General features: G+C 51.5%; 2 protein-coding genes across 10 annotated transcripts; one reads left to right on the top strand and one right to left on the bottom strand.

Moving 5' to 3' along the window:
• The first annotated feature begins 1,797 nt into the window (after window positions 1–1,797).
• NUDT17 (nudix hydrolase 17) lies at window positions 1,798–5,721 on the top strand. 9 transcript variants are annotated; one of them, XM_069480715.1, is made up of 8 exons: window positions 1,798–1,994; window positions 2,221–2,404; window positions 2,630–2,655; window positions 2,804–2,896; window positions 3,183–3,281; window positions 3,871–4,007; window positions 4,399–4,551; window positions 4,667–5,718. In XM_069480715.1, the coding sequence occupies exons 1-8, from the start codon at window positions 1,803–1,805 to the stop codon at window positions 4,803–4,805; spliced, it is 1,023 nt and encodes a 340-aa protein (XP_069336816.1). In that variant the 5' UTR covers window positions 1,798–1,802; the 3' UTR covers window positions 4,806–5,718. The 9 variants fall into 9 exon arrangements, with proteins under 9 accessions (XP_069336816.1, XP_069336820.1, XP_069336819.1 ...); XM_069480719.1 differs by having other exon boundaries at window positions 4,404–4,551; window positions 4,667–4,756; XM_069480718.1 differs by having other exon boundaries at window positions 4,404–4,557; window positions 4,667–4,756.
• Window positions 5,722–5,724: 3 nt separating this feature from the next.
• On the bottom strand, window positions 5,725–13,479 carry PIAS3 (protein inhibitor of activated STAT 3). Its single transcript, XM_069480714.1, has 14 exons — window positions 13,365–13,479; window positions 11,025–11,442; window positions 10,782–10,866; window positions 10,488–10,538; window positions 10,165–10,255; window positions 9,483–9,617; window positions 9,181–9,286; window positions 8,546–8,619; window positions 8,246–8,406; window positions 7,314–7,447; window positions 7,064–7,232; window positions 6,747–6,880; window positions 6,524–6,561; window positions 5,725–5,991 (listed from the first exon to the last, which is right to left on the bottom strand). The coding sequence occupies exons 1-14, from the start codon at window positions 13,386–13,388 to the stop codon at window positions 5,725–5,727; spliced, it is 1,887 nt and encodes a 628-aa protein (XP_069336815.1). The 5' UTR covers window positions 13,389–13,479.

Raw genomic sequence — 13,479 nt, 5'->3', positions numbered from 1 at the left:
CAGCCAAAATATGGAATCCACCTAAGTGCCCATTGACGGATAAAGAGAATGTGGTATATATACACAATGGAATATTATTCAGCCATTTGAAAAAATGAAATCCTGTCATCTGTAGCAGCATAGATGGAACTGGAGGTCATCATGTTAAGTGAAATAAGCCAAGCATAGAAAGACAAATAGCAGATGTTCTCACTCATGTGTGGGAGTTAAAAAAGTGGATTGGGGGTTACCAGAGACCAAGTAGGGGGAGGAGTTAAAAGGGGTTGATGAATGTGTACAAATATACAGTTAGAAGAAGACCTCGTGGTTCAATAGATCAGTAGGGGCCAGGCGCAGTGGCTCAAGCCTGTAAGCCTAGCACTCTGGGGAGGCCAAGGCAGGAGGATCGCTCAAGGTCAGGAGTTCAAGACCAGCCTGAGCAAGAGCAAGACCCTGTCTCTATTAAAAAAATAGAAAGAAGTTAGCTGGGCAACTAAAAATATATAGAAAAAATTAGCCGGGCATGGTGGCACATGCTATAGTCCCAGCTACTCAGGAGGCTGAGGCAGTAGGATCGCTTGAGCCCAGGAGTTTGAGGTTGCTGAGAACTAGGCTGACGCCACGGCACTCTAGCCCAGGCAACAGAGTAAGACTGTCTCAAAAAAAAAAAAAAAAAAAAAATAGATCAGTAGGGTGACTATAGTTAACAATTAATCTATTGTACATTTCAAAATAGCTAAAAGAATAATCTGAATGTTCCTAGCATAAAGAAAAGATACTTGAGCCCAGGAGTTCCAGGTTACAGTGAGCTATGCTTGTGCCACTGCACTCCAGCCTTGGAGACAGAGCAAGACCCTGTCTATAAAAGGAAAATAAAGAAAAGAAAAGAAAAAAGATAAAATATTTAGAGTGGTACATATCCCAATCAATTACCCTGATTTGATATGAATATATAAAATTATCATATGTGCCCTGAAAATCTGTATATCTATTATGTATCAATTTAAAATAGCAACTATGTTTTAAAAAGGAAAAAAATATATTTTACAGGGGAGAAGAATCCCAGAGGGGAGCAGCCTGTTTCTTGGGGAAACTACAAATAGGATATGACTAGAAAGTAGGCTATGGGCCAGAATTGGTGCTAAAGAGACAGACAGGGCAAAGACTGGTGGGTCCTGGCTGCACTGTTCTAAGGAGTTTGTCTTATCCTGAGAGCAGTGGGAAGCAGTGTGATCAGATTTGTACTTTAGAAAGATCACTCTGGCCGTAGAGAATCCATTGGTTAGGGCAGAACTATTTGGAGACTTGCATATAATATTTCAGGCAGAACGTGAAGAAGGCTTGAACTAGGGCACTGGAGGCTGGAGACATGGAGAGTGAGACATGGATTTGTGAAAGTTTAAGGAGGTAGAAGCTGAGGCATTTGTTTGTCATTTGAATGAAATGAAAGAAGGGAAGGTGGTGTCAAAAAATGTTTCTTGGGTGTCCAGCTTGGAGACGGATGTAATTAACTAATTGGGGGGGTTAATACCTTCTGTAATAGGTGTGCAAAGTGCTGTGGAGGGGTGCTTACAGTTCAGCCTAGGGCCGGTAGGAGGTGACATGTGAGCCCAGAATCATTCGGTCTGGGAATCATTGTCCTAAACAGAGAAGAATGAAAGAAAAGGGGACCTGAAGAACTAGAGGTATTCTTTGTCGTTAACATTACATCCATGGATCATCCACAAGAGTTCTGCCTGTATTTCCTGGGGACGTTCTGAAACTCGGCTTCCACCCGCCACCAGAGGGCACCAAGCGGGCCACAGCGACCTCAGAGCCGCGTTATGGCCGCGACGCGGGTGCTACTGCTCCTGTCCGGGCGTCCGGAGTCGGTGGGCTTCGTACAGAGTGTGTGTGGCCTCCTGGGCGCCGGGTCAGGGCTTGGGCCGTGGCCCACGTACTGCAGCCTGAAGCGAGGACAGCTCGTCCTCTCGGACAGGCCATTCCCAAGCGCCTCGGCTAGGCTTCCGCTCCAGGTCAGGAAAAGGGGGCCCAGCGCGGGGACAGGGGAAGTGAAGGGCGGGAAAGGGAGGAAAGGGACTGGGATCGGGTGGGAACTGGCGGCGAGAAACCAGGGGGCCCGGCCAATCGCCCCGACGCGGCCGCCTCCCCCACTGCGCGGTGTCGCCCAGTATTTGAAGGTCCCGCCCACCCACTCCTGCCCCCTTCGGAAGCCTTACCCAGGTCATTCCCTCCCGCCAGCGACCAGCTTTCTGCCCTTTTGCGGCCTTCAACCAGCAGCCCGAGGCCCCCGGGGCCCCGCTGCCCGCAGATCGAGGCGTGGATCTGGGCGTGGCCATCATTCTGCAGTCCAGTGACCGGACTGTTTTGTTAACCCGAAGGACTCGCACCCTCAGCGTTTACCCCAACCTCTGGGTACCCCCAGGTGAGTACTCTGGGGACAAGGCCCCAGGTCCAGGAAGGAAACTCGCCCTTTCTTCCCGCAAAGCTATTCCTAGTCTCAGGATAGACAAGTGGGCCCAGTAATGTGGCATGTTCTCAATCACAAGAGGCTGCAGGCTACATCTGTGTCCACTGGAGTGTAAACAGCGAGTGAGGGTCCCTGGTCAAGACCACCACCATTCACCTTTTGATCCCCCTGTTGTTTCAGGTGGGCATGTGGAACTCCATGAGGAGGTAACCAGTCAGCTGACCCAACCTGCACCTCACCCTGAGCCAAGGGACTCATGTCTGGGACCAGCGTGGGTGTGGGCTGAGGAAGGGGCAAACAAAAGGACTTGGAGTCAGGCATTGGCCACTCTGACCTGCCTTCTCTGATTCCCAGCTGCTGGACGGAGGGCTTCGAGAGCTTTGGGAGGAGACTGGACTACAGCTACCCCAGGGCCAGTTCTCTTGGGTCCCTCTGGGGTTATGGGAGGTGAGACAGAGACCTGGGAGAAGGCCCTTCCTATTTAACCAAGAGACCTCAACTACCCTCCAAAGTCTGTAGATCAGCCCCTACCTTCCTTGGCCCTGGGGAAAACAGTGGCGTATAGGTGGTTTGGAGTCCCCAGATCCACAGCCCTCCCCCATGTCCCTGCTGCACCATCTCTACCATCCACGTCCTCAGCTTTTGGCCAGCATTTTGTTTCACCCTAAAGCTATGTTTACAAAGTCTCAAAGAGAGACAGCAAGTTCTCACTTTTGCTGTTTTCTTCTCTTAGTCTGCCTACCCTCCTAGACTGAGCTGGGGTTTCCCCAAATACCATCACGTTGTTCTCTACCTACTTGTGATCTCCCAGGAGTCACAGCAGCAGCTGCAGGTAGGGCTAGCAGTGAAGGGAGGAAATGGGGCCCAGGGGAGCCCGAGCAACATGGTTCTGATTGTGATTAAGGAAGGGGGCAGGTGTCAGAGGTAACCAAGAACACCCAGTAGCCTTTCCCCCTACCCCACTCCATTCCACCTGCGGATAGGCTGTGATCAAGAACAGGCCTCTACCTGGGCGCAGTGGCTCACGCCTGTAATCCTAGCACTCTGGGAGGCCGAGGCGGGTGGATCATTTGAGCTCAGGAGTTCGAGACCAGCCTGAGCAATAAGCGAGAGCCCGTCTCTACTAAAAATAGAAAGAAATGATCTGGCCAACTAAAAATATATATAGAAAAAATTAGCCAGGCATGGTGGCACATGCCTGTAGTCCCAGCTACTCGGGAGGCTGAGGCAGCAGGATTGCTTAAGCACAGGAGTTTGAGGTTGCTGTGAGCTAGGCTGACACCACAGCACTCACTCTAGCCTGGGCAACAGAGCAAGACTCTGTCTCAAAAAAAAAAAAAAAAAAAAGTAAAACAAACAAAAAAAAAGAACAGCCCTCCCAGGGAAATGCCATGACTGAGGATCAACCTGTCTGACCTCAGGCCCGGATCCAACCAAACCCAAGTGAGGTGAGTGCCTTTATGTGGCTGGGACCAGATGTAGCAGCTGCAGTGGCTGCCACAGAGGATGGGACAGAGATACCCGGACTGCCCCCACAGGACCTACCGCCCTCTGTCCTGTAAGTAAAAGCTTCTCCCTGAGCCTCCAGCACACCAAGATATACACACTGATAAGTTCAGTTTCTGTCCCCTCCTCAGGATGAAATTTTGTGTTGTGGGGAAAATTTAGGGAGTTGGTCAGCTGGTAAGTGCACGAGATCCAGGACACCAAGCATCAAACTCCAAGGGTTCCTGCTCTAACTGGCTAGCACTGAAGATCTAGGTTTGAGTCTCAGCTCTCCCACAGGGAAAAGTCATTTAACCTTCCATGAACCTTTTTCCTTTCTATAAAATGAGGTTAACACCCATCCACCCACATCCTGTGGTAGTTGGGAAGATTAGACGACCTAACATATGGAAGTTCTTAGTGAACTACAAGGCACAGCCCAGACCAGAGGTGTCATTATGCAGCGCAGTGGAACTAGAGGAGGATGGAGGAGCCCGACCTTTGGTCCTGCCCATGTCCACACTGCTGCAGACGACCCCAGCCATAGCAGAGGACAAAGAGAGGGTCAGCACTGGAACCAAGTTTGCCCTCGGGCTCTGGCTGCAACATCTAGGCAGGTAAAGGTGAGGAATGACTTGAGAGCTCCACAGCATTGGGCTGGAATGGTCTACTGTTTTTATGGGCATGGGGGAGAGGAAGGAAAAAATAACAACTGCTCTTGGAAATCCTCAGTGTAACACCCTCGTCACGTGAAAGTGGAGCTTACGTGGACCCAGACCAGCAAAGGAAGAACAGAACATGGACCCTCTTTCCCCAAACCAGGGGTCTGGGAAATGAAGTACATAATCCCTTCCCTAGTCCACCTCCATGACACAGAACATTCACAATCTTTATTATGGGTGAGAACTTTGCTACAACTTTGGGAATAAAAAGTAAAATTACAACATAGATCCTAGGCCCTGGAGAAGCCTGAAAAAGGAGATTGGGAAGGAGGGCACAAGGGTTTGCCCATCTCCCCAGAAAGGTGCAGAATGAGCCAGGCCTAAACCACGGGGCCATGGGCCTCTAGAAGCTTAGATCCTGGCCTGTTGGCATAAGAAACATCGTGAACTTAAATATATAAATAGAGACCCAGGCAATAGGCCGGGCCCTGCTCCCAAACCCCTGGGGATCATGGCTAAGGCCTTATCTCCTCCTCATCATACTGGAAGCAGGAGGCAAGGGAAGTCATCTTTGGAGTATTTTGGTTTTTCTTGTTTATGTACAAAAAATCCACAACCCAAAATAAAGTTCTCTGTCCATCGCTGAAACAGCCTGTCTCAGTTTCTCCATCTGTCTGTGTGGCCAAAGGGAACGGAATGGACATGAAGAGAAAATGGATGTAGGGAAGAAACAGAGCCATGGATTTGGGGATGGGAAAAGAGGGTATCTGAGGAACAAGAGAAGGGCCCCAAAAGGCTCTAGACAAAGTCAAGGCTGAGGATTCAGCCCTTCCTCCAATTTACATCCCATCCCATTTGCCTCCCACTGCCTAAGTTAACATGTCCAGAGGAATGTGCCACCATCTAAAGAACATTTCCAAAAATAGACCCCAATGTCCTTAAAAAGAGGTTAAATATTAACCCCCTGGGTGCTGGCCTTGTCAGGCAGAGATGAGGCCAAAAGTAGGTTGTCCATGAAGGTCTGGCCTTTGGCCAAAGCCCCCCAAGGGGTCGGAGTAGCCAGGGGTCGGGACTCCACAGCATACTTTCTCAGTGTTGGTGGCAGTGAAGTTTCCATAATCCAAGAACTCAGTCCAGGGAAATGATGTCTGACCGACAGCCAGTCAAAGAGGGACCTGAGGGCAGGGGTCCTCCATGCCCCTCCCTCAAGGCCCCCCCAGGGGCCACAATGCTGCTGACACGGCCAGGAGGGGGTGCTGGAGTGGAGCTGCGGTGGGAGCTCCCCAACGTGGGGGCCAGTGGGCCCAGAAAGTGGGAAGGGGTCCCCCGGTACTGGAAGAAGTGGCCAAGGGCATCCTGTTCATCTAGCGAGGTGATGACGGAGGGACCATAGTGCTGGGAGGAATCAAGGGCGTAGTTTAAGATCTTATCCTTTACCCACGTCCCAATCGCTCATCTCAGAAATATCAACCCCTATGGATCCCAGAGTAGTCTCTGAGAAGCAGGAGAGCCTTTCTCTCTTTCCCCGACTTTCCCACACCCCACCCCTTTTCTCTGCCTTGAGAGAGCTCCTCCACCTTGCTAAGTTCTTAGCCTTGTGAGTGTCTGAAATGTGCAGAATGTCCAGTTGGGACAGGCATGATGCTCTAAGTGCACAAGGGCATATGTTGGGGGTGAGTAGGCAGGGGCAGAACTACACAAAAAAATCTGGAGACAAAACAGTAACAGGGGACCTAGGAAGACACAGGCGGGAATCCGAGGAAGTATCAGCGGGGCTGAGGAGGGAAATAAGCTGCTCACACCCCCCAACCCCTCACAGAAAAGCAGATCTAGGTCCCGGGGAAAATCAGAGAGGAGTGGTCCTATCAGTGCCTAGAAAGGAAGCTTCAGAGACCTGAGATCTTCAGGAGGAGAAGGAACTACTTACCTGGCTCTCAGTCTGAAGGAAAGAAAATAAATCTAAACCTGGCAGGAAAAGAAAAATCAAAATCAACCTCCTATCTGACCCTTTACTGCTAAAAGACAAAGAAGTTCCTTGGACTGTGGCCCCTTGCAGGAAAACCAGGTGGCTTTGAAAAGGAGCAGGGGTTCTGATATGGTTCTGGGGAGGGTGTGGCAGCACACAGCCCACGTTATGATCAGTGTCATACCTTGGATGTCTGCCCCCAGAGGGAAGGCAGGTGGGTACTCATGTAGTGGTAGACCGGACAGGAAATCCCCGCCCAGCGTGCCCATAGCAGGGCTCCGCAGCACCGAGGATGACTGGTGACCAGACGTCAAGACTCTGTGAGTAGAGAGGAGATGGAGCAGCTATGAACTACAGATGCCCTCACCCAGCTCAGCTTCCCAGGTTCCTTCTCTGTCCCCTCCACCTCTCCCTTGCCCCAGGGTTTGCCCAATGATCACAAATCATTCCTGACTTCTTCCCCTGTCCCTTTTGCTATAGATTTAGCCTATTCTCTCATACCCTTTGCTTCCAGGTAGGGCTGGGATGGCAGCTGGCGTGACAGAACAGTGCTTCTTGGGCGGAGGCAGATCCTCCTCATCTGATGAGCTTTCTATTGTCAAGTCAATAACTTCCACCTTCTTCTTATTCTCTGATGGATTTCCCTCTTGGACTGGGCTGTACTGGAGGCCTGCGGGTGGTTAAGAAGACTGTGTCTCAGAGAAGAGGTCATCCAAGATTGAGCTCAGCTGGGGAACAGGGGGTCACTCACCATCCAGCCCATACCCTGGCGGGGGGCAAACCTCAGATGCCTCCTTCTTGGGTTTCATTGGGCACCAGGATCCATCTTCCATGAACTGGATCTCATCACAATCCGAACAGGAATTAAGGATCTCCATGAATAAACTGGGGGAGGGGAGAAATGGGAATTCACGGAGCTGGGAGATGGCTGGAACAGTAACCAGAGAGTTCTGACTCACCTTCCTGCACCTCAGTGTCCTCATCTGTAAAACAGGGACATTATCCACCCTACTGGACCTCTCTGAGTTGGACTCAAACAACATAAGGTATGTAAAGAGCTCTGCAAACTTTAAGTGCTAGGTTTTAAATTAATACAATCTGAGCTCCTGTTACACGTAGGACAAGGAACAAGACAGAAAGAGCAGAGATACAGAACTCCATAAACCATCTCAAAAAAGTAACTGGGAACAAGAACCATAATATAGGCTCTGGAAAGGGGATAAGACTAGCTAGATCAAAACACCCAGGCCCTCAAAAGAACCTCATTGCTATGTTCCATGGGAGGTCAGGTAGTTGTTATAGGCAACATATTATAACAATTCAATACGTTGGCTCTGCCATTTACTAACAATATAAACTTGACCAAGACTCAATCTCTCTAGGCCTCAGTTTCTTTATCTGTAATGATAGTACCTATCTCATAGGGCTATTTTTTTTTTTCTTCATCTTTTTTCTGTGTGAGACTATCACTTGCCAATGATAGGGTTATAAGGATTCAATGACACAATGCATGCAAAGTCTCAGCACAATGTCTTGTATATACTAAATTCTTAATGATGTCATAAATATATATATGAATTGGTAAAGGGGACAGATAGGGTTCATGCGAGGGGAAATAAGCCATTTAAATGAAAAGGGGGTCCTAGTGGATGTCCTAGGTAAGGGAAAGCAAAATGGTCCTACCCATCAATGATAAGAGAGTCATAGGGAGCCTTCTTGTCACACACAGGACATGTCCACGTTGGCTTCTTCTCATTCATCTGTAGATAAAGGGCAGCATCGAAGCTCTGCAGGTGGGCGCAGGTGAGGGCACGACAAGGGACAGTCAGGCGCATCTTCCCTAGCTGAGGACAGGCGAGTTCCCTAGTCAGAGTCTCCACTCTGGTGTGAGCCCAGAAAACCTCATTCTAGTATCCCTAGGAACCCTTGAGTCCAGAGATTTAATCCAACCCCCTCCCCCTTCCCTTTTTCCCCTGTACCCACCGGGCACATGAGTGACACCCGGAGACTTGTAGTGGCCACCTCACTGTCAGGGTCAGCAGTCAATTTTTCCTTGACTGAAACAAGAGTGAGGCAGAGCCATGGGGTCAGCAAGGCTGGAGGAAGCCCAGGAGTTGGTAAGGCCAGAAGCAGATGGCTCTGGCTGACAGGCATGAGGGTAGAGTCTTTGGGGGCCAGTGGGATGTTACATGGAGGTGGTCTGGGATCTGGATTATGAACCTGGGTGTGGGGGAGAGATTTCCCCATCCCTGAAGATGCTTAAACAGCTGGGTGACACTTTGGCTATATTAGAGATGATCTAGAAACATCATGTGAGGGTTAGATTAGATGATCCTAAAGACTCCTTCTAATCCAGAGAACCCATATACTAGCAGGGCTGCAGTTAGGGTCTGTGAGGTGCAAAGCAGATATATGGTTGGGAATGCAAGAGTGTCACTCACTGCCTGGGAGTGGTCTGACTTCAACCATGAAGACTGGTAAGGGATATAGGGGCGGGTTGGAGCTCATGTGAGAGGGGAAGCAAGTTGTCACAAGAAGGGTATAGGTTTGATTATGAAGGCTGGAGGGCCAGGAAGACTTGGATCCAGACAGGGCCAGGGAGGAAGGATGTTACTCACTCAGTGCCCGGGAGTGGTCTGGGTTCCGGATACCCTTTGCTCTGAGTTTTTGTAGAAGGGTCCCTGCAGTCAACTGCCTCACCAGGTACACAGACAAGGAGTAATTCTACTTGGAGGTGGGGGGAGACAATTAGCTCTGCTTCTCATACCACCACCACCCACTTTTGTCCCATGAGGACCAGAGACAGTGGGTAAAGGCAAAGAGACCCATAAAGAAGACAATTCCCCAACCCAGGACTCTAGATGATTCCCCCTTCACTCCCTGCAGGCTTTTCCAGGCACCATGCTTTAGCTGTGCTCACCCGTCCGAACTCAGATGACCAATTGACCACGATGGTGTTGGGAACAGTGGCCGAGAGTCGAGCCAGGGGTGTGATGTTGATGGGGCGGCTGGGCCTCTTGGGCTCAGCCCCATTCTTGGTGGGGGGGAGGTAACCCTGGGGAAGGGAGGGACTGGTCAGTGGAGAGCTCTGGGAAGGGGCTCTGCTCCAACAAAGGACATCTTGTCTCAAGTTACTCACTCCCTGGAGGGAAGGCCAGCTCACTTACTGACCAAGGGATGGGGACCCATTCGGTGACTCACAAAACTGGGGCACTGTCTAGGGCTGTGTGTGGGGTTCACTCCTGGGGAGAAAGGAGAGCTTATTTATTGACCAAGGAAATAAGAACCCACTCACTGAGTCCCTGAGGAGGAGGTAGAGGGATGCCTCACTTCTTCTAACTCTCAGCTCTGGGGCCATGACTTCTAAGAAGTCTTTCCTGAATCTTTGGGTTGAACTAATATCCCTCGTCTGGGTTCTCACAGAACCTTTGTTCAGCCCTATCTTAATATAAGGCTGATTATATTGCTTCAATCAGTAAACTGAACAGCTACTATGTGCCAGGCACTGTGCTAGGCATGTCTCTTTCATAATAGGTTTGGAGTTAATATTTATGAATTGAAATGGGAAGGAGTTACTGCCAGAAGAAGGGAAGAGCATTTACCGGCAAGGGGCACAGTTTCCCATTGACCTTGACAAAGAGGTTGGGGGGGAAATAATCCTCCTGGGGACAGCTGGTCTCACAGAGACAGAACCTGGAGAGATGAAAGGATGAAAGGGTGGAAGTCGCTTGAGTTGAATCTGGCAGAGAGGCAGGGAACCCCAGAAAATCAGTCATGGATGTCTATAGCTTTCAGCATCCAACAAGAGTCCCAGGGCCGGGGTGGGCAGTGGCAGAGCAGGGATATCTCCTAGGAATACCTGTCAGGCCCCAATTTCACTCCCACCTGGAGTGGGAACCCAGCAGGAGAGGGAGGATCAACTCACCTTAACTGCACCTGTATGGTATAATCACATTTGGCTCCTGGCAGAACCTCTCTGTAATGGAGGGAGAAGGAGGGATGTCAGCATGTGGCCCCCACAAGGCAGAGGTGAATGGACAGAGATGGAAAGTTGGATTTCTAAGGGATAGAGAGAAGACATACCAAAGAACGAGAGACAAGCAGGTATAGGAGGATGGAGAAGAAAGAGAACAGGGCAGAACAGAAGAGAAGAAAGTCGGAGAGCAGAGTCCAGGGGTAACCATCCAGGGGAGAGGCAGGAGGACTGAAACAGATGTACCTGGATGTAAGAATCTGCTGCACTTGCTGGGGTGTGAGGGCAAAGGTAAAGTGCGCTTCCTCGAACCGCTGGCTAGAAGTGGATGCTGAGGACACAAAGGGGCAGTTATTCCCAAGCTCATGCACAGGCAGCCATGGCAGTTGCCCCCATCCTAGGTTGCTGATCCCACAGGTTTAAGCCTAAGAAAGGCTTGGGGAAGAGGCATGGAGTCCAAGAAGACTAAGGGACCGCAAAGAGCCATACCAAGGGTGGTGGGCCGGATGAGCTCCCCGTAGACTTCATAGAAAGGCAATGGTTTCATGGTGACATCCGGGTGCACAGGCTGGGGCAGAGGGGGGTGCATGTCCACCTCACGCTTGGGGCCCAGCAAAGTGCCAGGGGCCAAAAGGGCAGGGGGAATGGGAGCTAGTGGACCAGGGGAGCCTACGGGAGAGGTGCCGGGCGGCAGAGAGAGCAGGGAGAGATCAGAGGGCCCCAGGGTCTTCCGGGGAAAGCGTCGGCGGTAAAGCTCTTTGATCTTCATCTGGACACTGGGGGCACAGCTGGACTTGAGGAGGTGCAGAGCCTTGGCCAGGAGTTCGTGTTTGCGTCCACTCTTGTTCCGGCCAGCAAAGCCGAGAAGCACCTGGAGCTCAGACACCCGGAAACTCATCACCATGTGCTGTATGGAAGAACAGAGAAGACTGAGAATCCTACCTTGCTCACAGGCCTGTCCTGCCAAGGACATGGGCTGAGCCACCAGGTGGGCAATGCCTCTTTCCCTCCAGCACTGATCAGAAAGATGCTTTGCAGCTAGTGAATGACTGCCAGGCAGCTGACCCAGACAAAGGTACATCTCAGTCCCATTTTAGCACCACCCCCCCCCCAGAGCTTGAGCAACCCTATCTCCTCATACCTGGAAGTTGACCAGAGTTGAGGCAGGGAATGGCAGACAGCAAGCCATCCACAGATACATCTGAGTCCACGAAAGCCTCCTACATCCATCCCTGCCTCTAGCCTGGACTCTCCTTTAAGCTGCTTATCTTCTCTTCTGCTCTTTCTCAGACTCTCAGACCCATCCCAGCCTCTTGGAAAGAGGACAGGAGACAGGGAGAAGGAGGGAGAAAACAGAGGATTCAGGCCAGACAGCTCCACAGGGAAGAAGGGGGCCAGGTGGCTGAGGATTGTGCCTCAAAGCCCATCCCTCCCAACCACCTCAATCTACCTCAGCTATTTTCTCCAAGCCTCTGAAGCTTTTGTGGTCTGGGTTCAATGCTCATAACTCCCCCAAATCGTTTCTTGGCATCATTTACATAACCACCCTCCCTTAGTCCAATTTTTCTGAGAGGGAAACAGGACCAAAACTGGGGGGTGGAGTTAACAGTGAATCACTGAGTCCAGGTATCCTGACTGTTTACACCATCTGCCAGGAACTATTATCCTGCTTGTCTCCTACACAGGGAAAATAAGTGATCCACCCACATATACACCCCTGCAAGGTAGGGGAGGAGAGGGCAAAGTTCTAAACAGAGGCCTGGACGAATGAAGAGAAGGCCCCCGAAACCAAGACACAGGATCTCAAGCTCCTCTAAAAGTAGCTGGGCCCAGTGACTGGTCCTCCAGCCTTCCCAGAACTGGGCCTCCATTTCAAAGGGCAGAACAAGTCCAGGAGGCAGGGGAATGAACCCAGTGGTTTAAGGTTCTGTGAGATGTCCTCAGATGTGGTCACCCTCAGGACTCTGTGTGGTAGTGGGAGGAGAACTCTCTCCTTAAAGGACTCCCTTCTGTGAATCTCTAGGAGACCTTGTCATGGGCGGGCCTTGCTAGCATGCCACAATTCTTTCCCTCATAGGGGGCTTTGTCTTGGACCCGCTTTGAGGAATGTGATGAAAAACTTGCTCCTCTACCTTTCTCCTCATCCTTATCTCTTCTGTCTTGTCTTCATTTTTCCATTAGCTTTGCCTGTAACTTCCCTCCTTTCTATCCCATAGTTTCACACTCCTGCCTCCTCCTAAAGACTGTAATTCACTAAGGCAGGACCTTCCTCTCTGCCTCCAGGATGCTGCGGCCCCACCCCTCGAGGTATCCGCCCGCACAGCCCCGCCCCCGATATCTCAGCCGCCTACTGGTACTTCCCAAGGCTCGGGTCCCAAGCGCAGCCCCAAACCCTCCATCCTCTCAGCAGCCTCCCCTACATCTGCCCCCAAATCCCATCCCTACATCTGCCCCCAACTGTCGCATCTCTTGGCTTTGATCGACCCGCCCCCTGTGCCTCCACAGCAGCTTTGACGCCCCCGACCCTACCCCTACAACTGCCCCTACTACTAAATCCGACTTCTACCCCTCGTCCCCGCCCCTTGCGCCTCGGCCCCCAACAGCTGCAATTCCCCTCGGCCCCACCCCTACATCTGCCCCGCAGCCCCGCCCCCGGAGCCCCGCCGCAGCCCCTTCCTCGCCCACAGGCGCTTCTCTCCCATCCTCAGCAGCCAGTCCCTGCCACGTCGTCTGCGCCCACCGATCCCTCGGCACCCAGTCTAGGTCGCTTCCCGGACTCGGCGTACCGCCGGGCTCAGTCCAGATGGGCATGGGGGAGGGGGCCGGTACCTTTAATTCGCCCAGCTCCGCCATCTTGAGACATCGCAGGCGCCCGAGCCGGAGCCCGAGCTCAGGCCCAGGGACCGGCGCACAACTCTCCACCCCGGCGCCGGCCGCAAATGCC

Source organism: Eulemur rufifrons, chromosome 8 (genome assembly GCF_041146395.1).
Source record: "Eulemur rufifrons isolate Redbay chromosome 8, OSU_ERuf_1, whole genome shotgun sequence".
NCBI lineage: Eukaryota > Metazoa > Chordata > Mammalia > Primates > Lemuridae > Eulemur > Eulemur rufifrons.
The sequence above is the reverse complement of the archived record's forward strand: the minus strand, read 5'-3'. Positions and strand labels throughout refer to the sequence as shown.